Source organism: Anser anser (genome assembly GCF_964211835.1).
Source record: "Anser anser genome assembly, chromosome: 25".
In the NCBI taxonomy this organism is placed as follows: Eukaryota; Metazoa; Chordata; class Aves; order Anseriformes; family Anatidae; genus Anser; species Anser anser.
Genome location: NC_139746.1, coordinates 3924420 through 3944019, shown reverse-complemented (window position 1 = coordinate 3944019; position 19600 = coordinate 3924420). Strand labels below are relative to the sequence as shown.

Genomic DNA, 19600 nt, shown 5'->3' with positions numbered 1-19600 from the left:
GGGGCACATTAACATGGGAATGTACCCACTCGTGCTTGCTGTTGTGACAGCACCAAGCCCACCCCTCTGTATCTTTTTGCCTAAATTTCCACACCAGATCCCCACAGGCCTTACTTGTACAAAGCAGATTGCACACACTCACACACCTTCACATATACTCCCGAGCTAGTAGACAGACAGGCCTGGCCAGCCACACATAACCCACAGGAGCTCAGGTTAATGTTGGGTGTTGGATTACCTTGGAGGTAATAGCAAAAACAGAAAGAAAGGAGGGAGCTCTGACTGTTGTGTCAGGGCCAGTTCCCTGAGAGGGAATCTCCTGAGCTGACTCTGCTGCAGGGAATTCTTAGACTTTGTTTAAGCATCTCTGGATAAAGCACATTTAAAGTGCATCTAGAGTGATGTTCAGAGGCTAGGACTCACCCACTTTGGCCCAGCTTTATCAGCAAGACTGGTAACTGGTTCTCACCCCAGCTCATCTCCAGTCTGGTTCTTGAGCCATTTCTGTAGCCTTGGATGCCTTTAGACTCAGGTGGATCCAGAACCTGGAACTGCTTGCTTGCAAGGACCCTCAGCACTATGCAGTTCCACCTCCTGCCCCAGGACTCACTGTCTGTGAGTGACCAGCTTTCAGCATTATGAATCCTTAATAAGTGCAGCTGTGTGTCAGATGCTGTTCCAGCCCAGCCCAGCTTCACTTTGTGAAGCAGAGTGCTTGGGTGCTCTCTACTGACAGAGAGCAATCTCACACTTCTCTCCTGTGCTCTAAGTCACTTTTAAGAGGTCCCTCCTGCTCTCTGTAGGGGTTGCAGGTAACCAGATACCAGGCGATGGTGCCCGAACTCCACCGCAGTTTATAGCTCAGGTCCCTGAGACTGGCAGCCAAGGACCTGAGGTGTGGGATGCATGTTTTGCAGTGTTGCCACAGGTGCAATCTAATCCAGGGTGCAAACAGATTAAACCTACTGCCTTATTAAATAAGATGTGGCCTGATCTCCCCCAGGTACATACTGCACACAAGACACTGCACAAACCATGCAAGACATGAATCCCCTGTGTTTGTTTGGGTGCCACACGAAGAACCTGTGAGGGCAATGGTAAGATTTCTTTCTTGAAGCATGAATCTGAGATGGGTCTCTCTGCTCTTCTGCCACCAGACACTGTATTTCTGGCTTGGGTTTTGGGAAAGGTACCTACCTTCCTGCCCCCCAGGAAGAGGATGAAGACAATCTGCTCTCCCCTGAGACCTGCTATGAGTGCAAGATAAATGGCTACCCCAAGAGGGGTCGCCAGCGACGCAGCATCAATGGCACTGAGAGGCACCAGGTAAAAAATTTATGTCATCCTGGATGGAGTGGAGCAAGACAAGAGCTGAGTCACTTGGTGGATGGCTGTCTGTAGTGGATCCCATGCAGTGTGTCCATTCCTGTGGGGTTGTCTCAGTCTGAGGCAGAGATGCCAGCTCTCTCTGTACCTGCCTTCACTGAGTGCTTGGGTGTTTATGGAGACAACCAAATCCAGAGTTCCTGCAGAAATGGAAGACCGTTCACAATATATCAGAGGAGGGTCAGGACACTCTAAGTGACACACACTTGCGTGGTTTGGCCACAAATGGCTAGAGATGCATGCAACCTAGAAATAAGGCACACGTTCCCTTGCAAGAGGAGCTGATAGGGCAACAGGTCCAATAAGGCCATAGGGGACTATCAGTGCTTAGTGTTCGACTCCAGACTGGACCTGTCAGTCTAAATACGGGTTCTTCCTTGAAAGGAAGCTTTGGCCTCTGTCAACGGCTTGTCCAAGTTCACAGGCCTTCTCAGGACACATAGGACTTGGAGGCATTTTCAGGCCTCGAGCAAAATGCACATAGATTTATTGGAGCTTTCCCTGAAGATGAGGGCTGTGGACTCGCTGGTTTTGTCTCAGAGATACAGAGAACCACAAAACTCTTAGGGGAGAGTAAGGACCATAGAAGTTGCACTCACTTCTCTGAGCATCCTTGGGGTGGCCCATGAGGCAGAAACTCCTAAATCAAGTTTTTCTTTACCAGCCCATGAGCTTTTCTTGTTATCTGTAAGTAACATGTCTGGCTCCTTCCATAGGATCACACTGTGAACTTGGCCAGCATGGATGTGGATGCTCCTCTGTCCATGATGCTGAACCTCTCCGACCTGGCTCACAAGGAGCACATCCTGGAGCTTCTGCCAGCTGTGGAGCCCCTGGAGAACCGTGTGCGGTACCTCATCTCCCATGGGAATGAGGATGGCTACTTCCGCATCCACCAAAAAGAGGGGCTCAGCTACCTGCACCTTGGCCGCAAGAAAATAGTGCCTGGCACCTACTTGCTAGAAATCGTGAGCGTACCCCTGTACCGCAAGAGGGAACTGCAGAAACTGGAGGCCAAGAACCACCTCAACTACTTAGCAGGGGAGCTGGGCCAAGCACTGAGGATGAAGCTCGAGCTCCAGCTCTACTAACAGCCATGAGACCCACCCACCATACCGACAGTACAATCCTTAGCCTTGCCATCCACATCTGGAAACAACTGCCTTTTCTCTCGCTGCACCCCCTGCCACCACCTCCCCCACTGCACTGTACAACTGATGCGAAATGTCCCTCTGGGCTCAGCGCTCGCCTGGGCCGCACAGGGATTCTCCACTTCATGGGTTGCTTGGGTCAAAACCAAACCACACCACAAAAGATCTCATGAAAGCTTTGCCAAAGGTTCCAACCTTGTTAGCAGGGACACCCTCCCTGTGCTCAGCTCCTGCCTGTCTCCTTTAAACAAGATACTGTTGGTCTGAGCTGGCAAGAGCAGTACCACGGGGAAGCTGCCTGTCCTTCATGGTCACAGGCCATATAGCACCCCACAGCCCAAAAAAATGGGAGGAGGTCTGGGGGCAGCTTTGGAAGGAGCTACAACACAGTGTGATGTTAGTGCATTTCCCAACAGCTCATTTTCCTTCTTTGCTTCTGCATTGTCATTGTGGTGCCGCAGAAACCCTTCCATACCTAAGACGGCTGCTCTGTCTCTCTCTCTCTCTGTCCTGTCCATGTCCTGTGGTCCTTTTAGGCTCCTCTGTCAAACTGAAAAGGTCACTGGTGAGTGAAGGGGCAGTTCAGATTGCTAACCTCACATCATGAAGCAGCCAGACCACAGAGAAGAAAGATCCTGTAGGGAACATATGGTTCAGCGCACTACAGTGTGCTGAACATGTGCACTCCCTCCAAAGACTGGAGTTGGAAAGGTTTTTCCAGAGCTCTAGCAAGTCCAGGGGTTAGTGTGTCCTTATATAAATGAGGAGGAGCTCTGGAGGAAGACAAATAATTGCACTGTTGAATGTGGTTGAACAAACTAAACTGGCAGGAGAAATGTCATGAGTCTGGTTCAGAGCATCTGGATCCTTCCCTTGCCAGAGGGATGGAGAATTTGAGAGCACTCTGCAGAGGCAGGTTTGCTGGCCATCACTGATGAGAATGTTTGAAAGTCCTGTAAAAAAACATCCTACCATAAGGAGCAAGATGAGGGTGGGTGGGCTCTGCAGCCTGGCAGGGAGAGAGAGAGGCAGGGACAGTGAGGCTTTCATTTTCCAAACAGCCTTTGACTCTGAGCTCCCACATCTCCGTGACACCAGTGGTTACAACCAGATTCCCCTGAGTCAGGAGCACTTCTGAAAATGGGGACTGGAAGTCACTCCCTTCTGGTTATTACATACATCTTGGTCAGTCCAGCATAGCAACTGAAATACGCAGCCTTTGGTTAATGCAGACAAAGGAAATGCACTAAAAAGAGTCTGGAAAACATGAATTAAGAAAATTAAGGTCTCCCTGCTGCCTCAACTAGTCTGTCCAGACTGTTCTGTCCAGGTGGGCTTTTCTTCCTCCCTCAAGAGTGTTCTTCCCACAGCTGGTCTTTGCAATGCCATTTCCTAGTTTTGTATGAATCTGTTTTCAGTTCTGCATCGACGCTGTGCATCAGCAAAAGAAAGAAAGGTGCTAATTCACTCTGGTAACACACAAAACTACCTGATCGACAAATCTAAGGTGCTTTCAGAAGCTGGTGCTGGTATTGAATCATCAACGTGAGTGCACTGTATCCATCCACCCTTCCGTATTTATGTTTAACCACCAAAGTTATGATTGCTTGTTGTTGTGAGGAGTGCATATTCCTGTAGCTTTTTTGGTACTTGCGAGGAGGGGGATTGTTTTTTCCTGGTACGCTGCCACCACATGGGGTGGGGGAAGTGTATGTATACTGTATTTGGGCTAATGTCAAACTTGAAAACTCTTTTGTATAATGCAGCTCCAGACTCTGGTTTTGCAAGAGTTCCAGAGCTCGTGACAGGATGGGTGGCCTGATGTTTGAAATTTTTTTTGTTTGTTTTGTTTTGTTTTTTTTTATTATTATTATTATTTTTTGTTTTGATTTTGTTTTTCCAACAGGTGCTTTTTTTAAAAAAAAAAAAACTTTAATAATAATAAATTAGCAGAGATGGGTTTGTGTGTGTGTTTTGAGCCAAAACTATCAAATGAAAAAGCTCAAGGTTTCCTTCATTCCTCTCTGGTGTGGTGTTTTTTGTATTGACATTTCTTGCTGGATGTTTCTGGGAAGCATTGAAACTGAAACCTGTGCCCCCCTTGTCCTGCAGAGAGAGATGGCTCTTTGTGGAATTCCTTTTTGTATCAGAAGCAACTGCAACAATAAAATTATTTTGGGTTAAGTGGTTCTGAGTCTTCCTCTTAGTCTGGGCACGGCCGTGGTTGGTGGCAGCACTATGCCCCTCTGCTGGTTTCTCTTCTGTACTCTCAGCCTCACCCAGCTCTTCTACCCTTGCATAATTCAGCACCCCTGGGTACCCGTAGGGGCTTTGGAGGTCCCTCCAAAAGCCTCAGAGTAGAAGATAGCTGAGGGAGGCAGGACAGACACATTAACAATCTTACCTGATCCTTTGCTCTTGCTCCCAGAGGGAAAGGAGAATGATGCCAGAGGTCTGCGCCTGGAGACCAGACCTCTGGCAGAGGTCTGGAGAGGAGACAGAGGGCATGCAGGAGACTAGAAGGAGAGGGGAAGAGTTAGAGCCTACAGACATGTGGTGGGTCATGCAGGAGGGAAGTTGAAGGGGTAGGGTGGCCTGTGTGTCGGTATATGTGCAAGGGGGTTTATGTGAGGAGGTGTGGGGCTGTAGCTGTATCCTGGAGGTGGATGTGTGGGTGCAGGCATGTGTAAGAATGTTGGTGGAGCTGTGCAGGGCTGTGGGGGTGTACATGGGTGTGCATAAACGTACACGTGCTGAACGGTGCTTGTGCTGAGGTCATGCAACGCAAAGGTTGTCTCGACTGTGCGGTGAACGTGACATGCTGTGTGTTCAGGTTTTCGGCCGTATGTCCCGGAGCCAGGGTCCAGCTGGTTGAGTTCAGCTCAAACTCCTAGACCCAGGCTGACGTTCTGGTTTTCAGCCTCCCTCGCAGAGCCAGATGCACTTTCAGCTGGGGAGCCGTGTACCACAAGAGGGCACAGCATCCCAAGGACTGCGAGGAAGCCCATCACCTCCCTGGGTGATGGGAGAGCAGGGGCACCGCTGGGTGGGGGGACAGTTAAGCAGAAGAAAAGATGCTCCCACTGAGATCAGATAGCTGCAAACAGTCCCCCTAAACGGCTGCCTGGCCTGCCAGGCTTGGCACCAGTTGAGTGGTATTAGTCTTGTGTTGGGTAGTGGGGAGCGTGGTGCCAAAGCACTGGACCTGGTGCCCATGTCCTGTCAGCCACTCTTTCTTTGCTGCCTGCGTGATGCTAACCTTAACACCAATGCCCCTGCACTATCACGGCCATCCCCATGACAGAAAGCTCCCAGTGATTTTTCCTATCAGAGTATTATGGAGCTGTAACTTGCCATTTCCCCCTGCCCCGACTGACACAGCCATGGGGAGAACTCACTCCCAGGCCCAGGGACATGTAGCACCCAAACCGGTCCCTGAGCCTTTGCTTCTTTGCAACACGCAGCAGTCCCTCCTCCCCCCGTGCCAGTGCTCGTGTGGCCCCAGGGACTCCCCAGGGGTGACGTGCACCCACACACCCAGAAGGTTCTGGGGGATGCAGCAGAACCCACCAGGCTGCTGCCTGCTGTGCCTGTGCAGGGTGTTCGTCTCACAGACCCAGGGTGCTGTAGGAGACATGGCCAGGCACAGCCCACAGGCCCCACAGGGGACGTGACCAGGGTGGGACTTTCCTTGACCAGCCACGCTGGTCACACTGGCTAAGAAGCACCTTCTGCATGTCCCCAAGAGAACATGTCCCCAAGTATGGGGCACCCACAGCACCATGGCCCGGTAGGGAGGTTCCCATCCCACGTGGCACCCATCCCCTGTGGACCAGCTCCAGCTTGTGCTGAGAGATGTGGGTCTCGGCTCAGACAGATACAGACAGGGCAGCCCACCCCTGCTGGGGGAGCAGCAGTACTCCTCTGAGAGCCCGATGGGACGCATCACAGAGCGGAGGAAATGCTGTGTGGGGTTAGCACAGTGCAGCTTTATTTCCACGGTGCACAAGGAAGTTCTCCCCCATGGGCTCAAATCCCTTCGTACAAACCCTCTTACTGTCCCACACCATAACCCACCACAGCTTTTGCTAGCCAGCCCTGTGACTAGCTGCAGCACCCCTACTCAAAAGGTATGGATCCCACAGAGGGGTGGGAGCACAGCCTTATTTTCACCTCAGCTACTTACAGAGCCCTTCTGCTACCTCGGTGCAGGATGGCCAGGGAAGGGCCCGCCATCCCCAGCACACCCCGACACCAGAAGGCTGCCCAGATCCTGCTGGAGCAGGGACTTCCCAGAGTGGGGGTACTGCAAGGTACTGCCAGGCCTGGGCTGGCTGAAGGGCATCTCCCAAGTGTTGTGAGGGACTTTCGATCCCAGCAGGGCCACCCAGGAAGGTCTGCAAGTGGCTGCAGGATTGCGCCTTGCTCAGATTGTTTTCACAATTCGGCAGGGATAGGTCACTACGGTGTAAAGCAGAGAGCAGGCTGCAGGGCTGGATGCCAAAAGGGGGCTGCACACGGGGTCTCCACCCGCCCCTTCCTTGTGAGGGGCACTTGGGGCTGCCACACAGAGAGGAACAAAGCCAGCACTTGGGTCAGGTGCCTACAAACCACCTCACGGACAAAGCTCAGCTACAGGGACGCACGCACACACACACACACTGGACCATGGTCAGCACTCCCCAGAGGACACAGACGAGGGCAACGTGAGAGGCAGGAGGAGGTGGGGGGGGTCAAAGTTCTGGCCTGGCACCAGGCAGAGCCACCCAGACCAGGAGCTCTGTGGGCTGTGTCTGAGGGCAGGTCCCCCGTGCCCCATCCCATCGGCTCCTGCCCCTCACTGCAGCACGCAACACTGCCCAGGGGCACGGCAGGCAGCAAGGACCATGGGGAGTCAGATCACCCCTCCAACACATCTCGCCAAGAGTGCTGCAGACTGCGAAGAGAACTGAAAAGTGCTTAGAAAAGAGAGAAACCCCTAGAAAACCCACCCCAGACAAGAGCGCGACCTCACCTCCCTGCTCTGAGCATCCCTGCTGGCCCGGGGCAACACCACAGAGGAAGGGGGGGCCGGGGCCGGGGCCAGCTGGGATGGGAGGCACACAGAGCACCCAGGCTCGCCCCATCCCTGTCCTCTACACCAAGGCATAATCGAACTGGCCCCTCTCCAACCCCTCCTTGTGGTCAGTCCAGGAGGAGGCAGGCATGCGGCTGTAGGGGTCCAGCAGGATGCGGAAGCAGCGCACCATCAGCATCACCAAGAAGACCAGGAGGAAGATGACAAAGGCAAAGACGGTTTTTTGCTCAGCATCCATGCCCGCAGTGCTGGCCGGGTGCTCGACCAAGGAGGGGGACAGGAGTTCATAATCCATTGTCGATGCATCATTCATGGCAGAGGTGAGGCACTCTGGCTGCAAGGAGTGCGTGGACAGGGGGCATTTAGGCTCAGGCAGCAAGCTCCAGCCTCCTGCTGTGCCCACACGCCCCGAGCACCCCCTGCACACAGGTCACTCCATAGCCACTGGCACTGCTAAGCTGAGCTGAGGAGCCTGGGATTCACTCTTGCACAGGTCAAGAGCTCCTGGAGGGAAAAGCAAAGATGGTGAGGGAAGAGGAATTGGCCACAGGCTTCAGCAATCCTGTTAAATAATTACAGACAGGAAAGGGCAGGGAAGAGCCCTCTGTTGCTAGAAATGCAGCTACCTGAAAGCTGATGCAGCCAGACAAGCAACCAGATATTTGGCAGAAAAGCCTGGGGACAGTGGCGTTCATGGCTAGGGTCTGAATTAAGCATGTATTTTCAGCCAGGAAATGTGGGGAGATATTTTTTTAATTGAACAAATACTTCGCATGCGAAACTTCTCTTAATTACTGTTATTTTAAATTCAACCATGGCTCCTAAACACCAGGAGTCATTTTTGCTTTAACTAAAGAATTTGAGGGGTTATTTTTTGCTTTTGGCAGCTGGAGAAAGTCAATAGGGGAGGAGGAAGGAATTGTATATAGGGAGGAGGCACTTTGTAGAAAATGCTAGTGAGGAATTCTCAGAAGGAAATCTCCCTTACCACCTTTGAACGCAGAAGTTCACAAGTGGATCCCTGGTTTTCTAGCAAGCTCAGGAAGCACTTCCACAGCAATGTCACTCTTCGGGGGCACAAAGGAATAGGGTGGGTGGGCACCTCAGGCCACTGGTATAGAGCTTGCCACTCTGGTCATAAACCCCCAGCAATCCTCTGGAGAGGCTGCTCAACTGCCAAGCCCAGTGCTGCAAGACCCTTTTGGACCAGTTGCCCTGAATTGTAGGAAAATGTAGGCTGAGAAGGACCTCAGCTGTCAAGTCACAGTAAGCTTCTCAGGGCTTTATCTAGTCTGGTCTTGAAAATCTCCAAAGGTGGGCACAAGTTTAGAGTTTGTCCCTCCTACTGAGGGACGTGTCCAGCTGCTGTCCCGTGTACCAGTGACTGCCTTTGGTTTTGCACCAGGCCTAGAAGTGACCGAGTCCTGGGAGGGCACCTACCTCACTGCAGCTGCGTGGGGGCACTAGCATCGCTATTGCAGCAGGAGCAGGAGCAGGCTGTGTCCAAACAGCCACGTCACTGCACAAGGATCTCCAGGGTCCAGCTTTCTTGGGCTAGGGACAAAGACAGCAAAAGAGGTTAAAAGGCCCCCAGTCACTAGCAGTCATAGGAAAGCACCACGAGACACCTTTGAAGTTAGCAACTACAAGTTCTCAGTGTCTCTTGTCAGAGCAGCATTAGGTCCGTTCACCCAGGAGAACATCTGCACTGACGTACCCTTGCATCAACCATCCTGGAGCCTGAGTGCTCTTAGAGATTGCACCAAAGAGTCCCCCTGGAAGACATCAGGAAACAGCCAAAAGCACCACCACCCTCCCATTCACACACGTTCCAGGCAGCAATACTGTCTCCATCTGGGAGCAACAATCAGCAGGAAAGGAAAAGGCAGAGCCCAGTTCCAAGGCCAAGGCACCCAATTACGCACCACAGCACATTTGGCATGGTTCTGACTCATACTGAGGACCTGCTCACTTTCCTTTTTCTGCAGTTCCTAGAAAATCAAGAGGAACAGTGCTTGCAGGCTTTAAAAATAATTTCATATCACAAAAGCAAAATAAAATAAAATAAAATAAAATAAAATAAAATAAAATAAAATAAAATAAAATAAAAGGCATTAGCAGCGAGGTGAGAAAGCTGGAAGCATTCTCTGCCCACTTTCTTGAGTCCCAGGATGCTGTCAGCTTCCAGGCAGTGACCCAGTGCCCTACGGTCTGTACAGAGGTAAACTACCCCTGTTCCACAGAATCACAGAATGGTCGAGGTTGGAAGGGACCTCTGCAGATCATCCAGTCCAACCCACCCTGCCAGGCAGGGTCACCAAATCGTATTGCACAGGATGGCATCCAGGCGGGTTTTGAAAATCTCCAGCGAAGTAGACTCCACAGTCTCCCTGGGAAACCTGTTCCAGTGCTGTCACCCTTCCAGTAAAGAAGTGTTCCCATCCTAGAAGGGCCAGGGGCCTGGATGTCCATGCAGCCTTTTACAGTTCAGTTTTGTACACTGCAATGAAGAGCCCAGCAAAAATGTCTAAGTGGGAACCGGCTGCTGTTCCACAGGAAACATTCAGCAACGCTGTCCTAAAACTTCCAAACAAAGCACAGCGGCTTTCTCGATACCTTCTGAAATTATCGCCACACTTGTCAGAATTCAGTCTTTCATGAAAACAGCTCAGGGATCAAATGGATCAAAGAGACCAGACTCCATATTGCAGGCTCCTTCTCTCCCTGCTACAGCTTCTTCCAGAAAGTACACTGCATGGGGCCGGGGACTCCAATAACCCCAGCACAGAGTGCTCTTCTCAAGTGCTACCCGTGTATCCCAGCTTGGTGCTGGGACAACTGGGGCTTCTGTAGTCTGGTCATTTGTGATTGCACACAGAATCTAACCCTGCACCAAGACCCCCTTAATGCTATGTCTTAAACACCAGGCAGAGCTTCCCTGCTTTGTGGCTGCTAAGAGGCCGCGGCTGGCCAAGCTCCTTCCACCAGCCACAGCTCTCCACCAGAGACTTTAGGGGAGATTTATGATTCTGATGGGCACATCTGGGTTAAGAAAATTCCCTTCGTGGTCCTTGGTACCAGATATGCTCAGAACAGTCCCTGCTTTAAGCAAATCAACTACAAATTATGTACCTGGAGGTACCCAACTGACTTGTAACTCACATCAATAGGGTAGGGGGGAATACGCATATTCAGGACAAAATACAAGATTTTCTGCCAAACAGTAGGCCTGCATACAGGATAAATTATTTCTCTCCCATTTGGGGAGGAGAATTTTGAGCAGAGCCAAAAAAAATGCTGATAAGATAGTTAAATGAAGGCAGCTGTTATTTAAGGAATATGTGATTGAGTTTTATTAAGATTCATGTTCCCTTAGTAACTAAAAAGAATACATGCGCAAGGAAATTTCTAAATAGGGACAGAACTCACAAAGGAAGAGGACCATTGTCAACTATTTATTAACACTGTGGGGAGATTTTATGGGTATGAAACGCAAATTAAATGTTCATTTGGGAATGGCAAATATTTTAGAAGAATCATAGAATGGTTTGTGTTGGAAGGGACCTTAAAGACCATCTAATTCCAACCCACCTGCCATGGGCAGGAACACCTTCCACTAAACCAGGTTGCTCAAAGCCTCATCCAACCTGGCCTTAATCAGTTCCGGGGATGGAGCGACCACAACTTCTCCGTGCAACTTGTTAAAGAAGAGTGGTGAAGAAGTACAGAGTAGTGTTTACAAATGCAGGATGCCATCTGGTGTGGAGGGCTTACTGTTCCCCCTGCAGACACCTCAAAACTGAGAGTCTGATCCCATGAGTGGGCAGTGGCTGGAGGTTATGGGATCTCAGCGTGCATCTCTGTGCAGCATTGGCATGACTCAGCCTGCTCACTGAGCAACACCAGACACTGCTAGCACCAGTGTATTCCACCCTTCAAGTTCTTGCAGTTTTTTGACCAGGAGTCAAGACCAAGAGATAGGTACTGTACAGGAAAGCATAAAGAGTATCCAAAGCAGAATCAGAGCCCAAACAGTAAAAGCAGCTGGAGAAAGTCTTGTGTCAGCTGGACAGCAATTTCTGGATACTGACATTTCTGGTATTGCTTGCTTCCAATTTACAGTACTTTGCTCAAAAATCTGTTCCTCCTTTACACAGCTTACTCCCACCATCAAACCAAAGATGAAGCCAGGAGCCTTGGCACAGCTGGGCTTAGCTCTGCATTAGTGCACAGACGGTATGCTCTGTGTTAGTGTTGCACAGGGGTCGGTGGGAGAGGAACCCATCTCTGGATCCAGGGCCAAGGCAGCTCACTAAATCACTAATAAATTTGCCTTTGTAAATTTGGATGCTGGGAGCTTTTCAATACTGTAATTAACATAAAGAAACACCTAGGAATTAAAAGTGTGCACTTTATCAGCAGGAATTTAAAAAGATCAATGTGATTTGCACAATAAAGCGGGATTGTACCAGAAAGGCTGATCTATTCAAAGAATGGAACTGGAAGATAGATACTATTATGAGCCACAGTGAAGCAGGGTTTAATTGCACTGTGTCATGGATGCAGTCCAACAACTAGAGAGTGACTTGGTTTACACTCTTTTAAATATACACAACTTACTTAGTACTGTCTTATAACCAAAAATAGGCATTTACAATTATATAACAATGACAAATGAGACTAATGTATTAAATGGAGAAGGTGGAACTAGTTTTGAAGGAGGAGTTATGAGGGGCTAAAATATTTAAATTCAAACGAAGAAAACAGAGTAAAATGTCTGACAAAGAACTGGAGCAAATTCCTTAGGATAGTACTAAAATAAACCTGATTTGAAAAGCACAAACCCACCGTCACTCCCCATATAAACCTATTTGAGAAAACCTGGAGAAAAATCCAAAAGATAGATGCATCCAGGGCTCTGGGAATGTCTCAGAAAGACAATTTGCTATGCAAAATGAGCAGGGCAGTGCAGCATACAGCATGCCATGCTTCAGGACCCTGCCTGAGAGCACTCTGCTGCTCTGTGGGAGCCATGGGTTTCATGGGACCCTGCTCCACATTCCCCTTTGCTCATCGTGTTGCAGCTCTTGGTACACACGAGCCTGTTGCAAACATTCAGCAAATGCAATCACCAGGGAGACAGGAAAGCAAGCACCCTTGCAGACAAACAAGTTTCTGCCTCAGCAAGAGGTTTCCAGGACCTCAGATCTCTAGGGAGAGGAAAAGGCTATACCTGCAGGTGTCGCAGACGTGTGGCTGTCCCTCAGTCGTCCCACTTCTGTGCCCCCAAGCCCACAGCCTGAGGCTGGTCTGCTGAGCCCCGCTGGGACAGAGGCAGCTGGGCACGCTTCTGGGAGGTGCAGGATTGTGCCTGGCGCTGTTATACGGAGATCATGACACAGCTGAGGTCTTTGCTGGGCTTACATTGCCTTTTTCAGTAAATGTTGCTGCTGATTCCTGGCAGCAAATAATGAACAAGTCCCACTGGGTTACTGCACAGCTGCCAGCGTAAACACTGTCATACCGGGCCCTGCACCTCCCAAGACAACAGGAGATTCATATGCTCAGAAGAGGAGGTAAGGAGAGATACCATCCCTGTTAACGTCTTCCCAAACACTTTATTTTATCCAACTGGCATTTTGCAATGTTCACCTTTCCTTTCACAGGACCTGCTTGTATCCTAGCCTAGTTCTGCCCCTTAAGGAGAGAGTTTGGAGGCTCTGTTCTCAGGGACAAGTAACCTGTCCTGGGTGGAATCCACCCTGCGGCAGTAATGATCCCAGCTTTGAGACAAGGGGTACAGGTCTCTGCTCTAGTAGAGCTGCTGGTCATGAATGCCTCTCTAGGAGTGTCTGTGCCTCCGACATAAAAGCAGACCACGGAGATGGGTGGAAACAGCTTGTTCTCCTTCATGAGGGCCTCCTTCATGAGCCCTCTAAGCTCCCCTCCATCACCTGGCCCAGCTCCCAGCTCCCAGGTCCCTTGTAGGTCCAAGGAAGACCCCAAGTCTCAGCAGGGTCCCCCATCTGCACTGATGTATCCAGATGTTCCCTCACGCTCTAAAGCCCGTTGTCAACATCTTCCTTCAATACTTTCCACAAGGAATGGCACTCCTGTCCCATAGCTAGACAGGCTGGGACTGCTGAGGCCTTCCCTCCTCTGCCATGCCTGGCGTGCAGGGAGACAGCAGGGCAGGGGCTAGGGAAGACCACTGTGCCCCAAACACAGGGAGCCAGGCGGAAGGGGCTATATCCACAACCCTCTCACCCTGGGGTGCAGGAGGACACCAGGCATGCCCCTTCTCCCTGCTGGGTGCATATGGCCATTCCTTTGGTAGTAGGGATGGCCCGGGACTCCAGCCCAGCCCAGCTCATCTGCACGTCTATACCCCAAACCCTGATGGAAGAACTTGGCAAAGCTTGTGCTAAACCAGCCCGTGTCTAATTGGAAAAACACTAGTGTTTCTCTGATCCCATGCAGCCACTGTGGAGGGGCCTTCCCAGCAAGGCAGCTCTGCTGCCAGGATTGCAGCTGAGCCCAGCTGTAGAGGAAGATGAGTAGCACCCAGGACATGGAGGGCAGAACTAAGCTGATCAGGCCAGGGTAGAAGCATGAGATGTTGGGTGTGAGACACCACTGCCCCACAAGGGAGCAGGGGCAGTGCTTGGGCTCTGGGGTCCATGGCTGTGTCACCACCACGTGCCCTGGCCTTTTGATGGCTGTCCCTCGTGCTGGCATCTGAGCTATGCCCAGTTAGCCTACAGGCACAGCACCGGGCACAGTGCCCCTCACCTAGCTGTAAACTTTCTCCAGCCTGTTTTCCACCTAAGAGATGGTCTGTCCTAATCTCTCAGGCCAGCTGAGCCTTTGACACGATAAAGGGCCACCCTTCAGCTGAGGGTGAGGTTTAATCCATCCTCAGCTAAGGAGAAATGCTTGTTCCTCAGTCCCAGACTTTGTAATCCCTGGTTCCTGGGGAGGGGGGGCATGGGAAGCAAGGCTCTGCAGAACACCCTGCAGGGTGTGCTTCCTGTCTGCAGTTGTATTAGCACACACAGAAACCTCACCACTGCCAAATTAAGCCACCTGGGAATGAAGATAGCTACCCAGGAAAGTTGGCTCCCACCCACCCCACCCCCAAAGTCCAGCATCCTTCTCTCTCCGTCCAGACTTGACAACTGCCACCAGAATATATGCTGGGCCCCAGCACCAGATCCACATCCTGAGCCCACCATCAGTGAGGGGTGGGTGGTCCCTGACAATGCAGAAGGAATGTGTCATTCTCCTCCGCCCCCCTTGCATATATCCCTGGATCTGCAAGCCCCCCGTCCTACCCATAGCATGAGCACCTGAGAGGGGTTGGGGCATGGACCGTACCTGGCTGGCATGGGCCGGGGGGCCCTGCCGCTCAGCCACAGCTACTCCCAGCTTCAGCACTTGCCATCTCGAGGGAAGGAGCAGCCTCCCATCTCCCGGAGAGCACACAGAGAAGGCAGCTGCGCTTCACTCACGCTGGAGCGGGTTCCTATGGCGATGCAGAATCAATTATAATAAAAGGTGGAGCGCAGCAATTGGAGCTGAGAGAAGTTTCAGGAGCTGCCTGCCTGGGAAAGCCAGGCTGTGGAAGCAGGGCTGTGTTAGAGCAGGGCTGGACGCTGGGCCTGTCCAACCCTGGAGTACAGCTCCTGAATCCCAGTGCTCCCCTGCGTGCTCCCAGTTCTCCCAGTGCAGCACACAGGAATGTGCCAGGCTCTCCTGCTGGTCCTGCCTGCACTTCTCAGAAGGCTGTCCAAGGCTTTGGGAGCAACATGTATGATCCAGCTGCGAATCTGCCTAGCGCAGGCCTGCGCACTCCCACCCTTCCCACCATCCCCATCAGACACAGAGGGAGCAGATCCCACTCTGATAAGGCTCTGTGTAGCAGCAGGATGGGCAGCCCTTGCTCTCCCACACAACTTTCCTTCTGCATGGCTCTCCAAAAGCTGTTCCAGTCCCAAGGGCAATATGCCTATGCTACCACCTCTTCTAACGCGTCCAAGAACCTGTCCACACTGCCTGTGTCTGTGCCAGACCCACAGCCCCACTCCTGGCACACTGGGATGTACTGGGGGAAGCAGAGCGTTCCTGCTCGGCGGGCACACCACTGCCGTTCATGCAGTGAAGTGACCTGACTGCCTGCAGCACCAGGATGTAAGACGTAAGCATGTCAGAGGTGCAGTGTAAGAGATACTGGGTACACAGCTGACCATGCAGATGCCCAAGGGGTGAAGGAACTGGGACTGCAAAATCTCACTACAGCCCTGTGTACGCTTTCCCACCCCAGACTCAAGGAGTGATCCAGCTTCAGTGCCAAGCCTGGTAGCAATTTGGGATGCAAGGGGCTGCCAGGCTTGTACAGTGTCACACCCAGCTCACATGGAAACAGGACCAGGTCTGGGAGATCTCCAAGAACCTGGCTACGTGCTTGGCCCTTAACCAGAAATTTGAACCAGAGCCTTGAACCAAAGCCTGGCAGTGCTGCACAAGCTCCTCAAGGTTGAGTGTGTGTCACCAACTCTTCCTGTCACTGCCTCCCACCTGCATGCCGTCCCCACCTCTGTGTGCCAGATCTGTACAAGCAAACAAAGACAGCATTTTCTGTTCTGGAGAAAGGAGACAGGAGACTTGGAGCCAGTGCTAATGGGATGCAATCTGGAGGAAGAACTAGCACCAGATGGGATGGGAGAGGTGAGTCAGAGGGACAGGGTTGGTCGACAAGATCAGGACAGACTGACTGTAGCAGAGATCACAGGGTCATGATCCACACCCAGTTTCAAGGGACAACCACAAACAAAGGCTCTGTTTCTTTGTCCTGAGTCCTGAGTTAAAAGATGCTGGAATACCAGGGTCCAGGTCCCTGGCAGGTCAGCAAGTGAAGAATGCCCAGCAAATAAATATACAAGCTCACACCACCAATACCCCTGAGATCTTGGCATAGCCTGGCTGTCTGAGCAAATCCCAGTATGGATTAGATGACAAAGTTGCATATAGCTGCTGAGAGGTGATGCAATTCCTCTCCATGTTGCTTCCTTTTCACAATTTCAGCTATTTCCCCAGTGCAAAATAATAATCCTGCAAAAATTAATCACCGGACCATAAAAGCAAGCTCCTCTAAGTGTAACAGTACCAGAGGAACATAATAGTGATCCCCAGCCCCTTCAGTGCAGTGCAGCATACCTCCTTCCTACAGTAAGGTAATTCATTGCAAATATCTGGGCATAACCACATAATTTCCTTTTTGATTCATCTTAGGTGCTAATTGAAATACATAAATTTTATTTATTTATTTATTTTTTCTGAAAGGTGTCTACAGACAGCATTCTCACACTTAATCAGTACAGAGAGACCTCACTGCCTGGCACAAAGGGGAGATAGGCCACATAGGTGACCGCCCTGCAAAATTAATATTAATATTTTTATGCTAGTAATCTGTCCTCTGGCAGGACTGTGTGTGTGTGAATGGACAGTTCATAAATGCCTTCACATCCACTCATGGAATAGTCACGGGAGCCTTTTATGCTCTGTGGTTGCACTGGATGTGGAACTGTGTGTCCTGCAAGTCACAGGATATGCTCACGAAGATGGTCCTAAAAATCGCCTTGGGTAGCCACTGGCTCTCCACTATGCGGTCCATCCAGCCCAACCTGACTCAGCCCGGTATATCCCAGTCCATTCCAGCCCAGCCTAGCCCAATCTGGTCCAGTTTGGTCCAGTCAAACCCTTTCCAGCCCTCCTTCTGACACCACAGCCATGATTTTCGTGTGTCTCGTATACAGTGATTAGACAAGTAGCCTTCACACATCCTCACCCAAGGAGTGAACATCACAGCCTCTGGCCAGAATGAAGCCTGTGAGCTGGTCGTACACCAGTACAGCGTCCAAACTTGCAAAAGCAGCTGGTCCAAGAGATAATGACACAAATTTTCACCATTTCCAGCTATTGTTTGTTTTTCAGACCCAGATTTGTGTGGGCTTTCCTGTGGCTCATTTGCCCGCTGCCTCATCCCTCATTATTGTCCCTCATTATTGTCTTTCCTTGTCGCCCCGTGCCCCAGGCTGTGGGTCTCTGAAGAGAAATGAAAGCAAACCAACCCCTCTCCAGGTGCCCTGACAGTCTGTGTGCTTTCTGTGAGGAAGCCTGCTAGAATTTCTAATCCTGATCTGTGGAGGAGACTCCTCAGTGCCTCTCCCAGCCCCTCTCCTCTCAGAAGCCAGCTAATTGCTATGCGCAGAGCTGCTGTGGAGAGCCAGGACACTGCCAGCAGCACTGCACCTTCCCGGGAGGGACCATCCACTGCCCCAGGGCCTCTGGGGAGCTGAGATTTTCTCGTGCCCCCTCCTCTGCCTCAAGCTATGACAGACACTCTGCACTCTAGTGGAGGCTGCGGCTGCATTTCAATGAGTTCCTGATGATATCTTTAAACTGGTAAGGGTTGTTTGTGCAAACACAATTACACCAGCTGAGGGCTCTCCACGTTGTTAAGGGTCAGGCGGGATTTCCCTTGCTGGGCCTGTCTCCAGCAGAGCAGGCTGCACCCGGGACACCAAGAGGTCCGTTGGCACTGAGCAAGATCCAACAGGACCAGTGTGCACCAGTTCCAGCCCACAACCTCACAAAAGTACAGGGGATAGAGTATCTGTGAGCAGCAGCAGAGCCCTGGTACAGTGAAGACCCTCACTGTCACAACCTGGTTAGCTCTGGAGTCTTCCTAAAAGAGCATAAAACCACACCAGGCATGGGGGTCACTCCTTTCTGCAACAGCGGAAGCAAATTTTACTGTTCTGCCTGGTGGCATCTTGCAGAGAACCCACAGGACTCCGCTGGCCCAGAAGAGGCTTCCTGATCAGAGCAACAGATATTGTGCTGTGCTAGCACATCCGAGTGTTGGGGTCAGTGTGGGGAGAGCAGGTCTCTCTTCTTCAGGCAGGATAAGCACAGAATGGCTTTAGTGGCAGAAGATGTGCTGGTTCCCCAAGACAAATGATCTGGGCAAGTCACCCATGCATCCCTTTATAGTCAAGGGAAAATAGAGGGTGACCAGAAGGAATACATCACTGCACCCAGCACGGTAAACTCTTTCAGGTAGAAAATTCGAGCCTTAGACATGACTGCTTCTCCCTAAGGAAAGAGGACCCTACAGTGACATGGATGCAGGTTGTTTATGGCTCACACATCCACTGGTGGGTAGATGAATTGCACCTGCAACGCTTACTGTTTGGCTTGGTTCAGGGGCTCCCGTAACCCTGCCAACTGAGTATTTAACTAACAGCGATGAGATACAAGGCAGCAGTGAACCTGAGCAGGCACAGGTCTGTGCAGCATAGCACATATTCCTTGGCTGCAGGATAAACTTAAAGGGGTTAAAGGTAACGGAGGTGTCTGCAAGCAGCTCCCACTTGGCACTATCATGCATGTCCTTGTCTTTATATTAAAGCAAAGCAGCATGTTCTCATGCAAACATCCTTTTGCTCAGCAGGAGAAAAGATTAATAGAATTATTTTCTTCTAAGAAAATCCTGCAAGAGTTCTAAAAAACAAACCTCTTCCCGGATGGGATTTGCACCATGCCAGGCACCCACTAGAAGTAAGTCCAGTGCTATACAACTCAGGGTTCCCTGCATCTGGAAGGACATCAGGTTATGTATACTATGTCCTTCTTCCTTCAAGCGTTAGCTCCAATAAATGTTATTTTAATCAATACCTCATGGAGTCTGAGTGCCCTTTTTATTGGAGCATAATGAATGCTAGCCCTGGTGCATTACAATGACCTAAACAAACAGCTCTTTCTCTTTGCGTTTAGTGCCTTTGGTGCCAGAGGATGTGGAAAGAGCTCTATGAAGAGAAGAGCAACACCGGAGCATTCAGAGCCCACACAAGGACCACAGCCCATCATGGTCTGAGGGACGCAGGGTTCCCCTGGGCCCTGCTGCCCTGGGCAGTTTTCTCTC

The 19600-nt window shown here is 51.0% G+C and overlaps 2 protein-coding genes across 6 annotated transcripts in view; one reads left to right on the top strand and one right to left on the bottom strand.

The window, feature by feature from the left end:
• Nucleotides 1-4721, top strand: part of FBN3 (fibrillin 3) — a 117124-nt gene extending 112403 nt beyond the window's left edge. For all 3 annotated transcript variants that reach the window (XM_083811440.1, XM_083811438.1, XM_083811439.1), the window contains exons 64-65: nt 1158-1326; nt 2103-4721. In XM_083811440.1, the coding sequence (XP_083667566.1) occupies nt 1158-1326; nt 2103-2477 (544 nt within the window). In that variant the 3' untranslated portion in view covers nt 2478-4721. The remainder of the gene's footprint in view (nt 1-1157; nt 1327-2102) is intronic.
• Nucleotides 4722-6506: 1785 nt separating this feature from the next.
• Nucleotides 6507-19600, bottom strand: part of CTXN1 (cortexin 1) — a 36169-nt gene continuing 23075 nt past the window's right edge. The window contains exons 2-5 of one of the 3 annotated variants that reach the window (XR_014575386.1): nt 14992-15139; nt 12848-12991; nt 9055-9168; nt 6507-8118 (exon numbers count right to left, since the gene is read on the bottom strand). Coding sequence is in view for 1 of the 3 variants with exons in the window: in XM_083811457.1 (XP_083667583.1) it covers nt 7673-7927 (255 nt within the window). In the remaining 2 variants the exon portion in view is untranslated. The remainder of the gene's footprint in view (nt 8119-9054; nt 9169-12847; nt 12992-14991; nt 15140-19600) is intronic. The other 2 variants (XR_014575387.1, XM_083811457.1) reach the window with 2 other exon arrangements.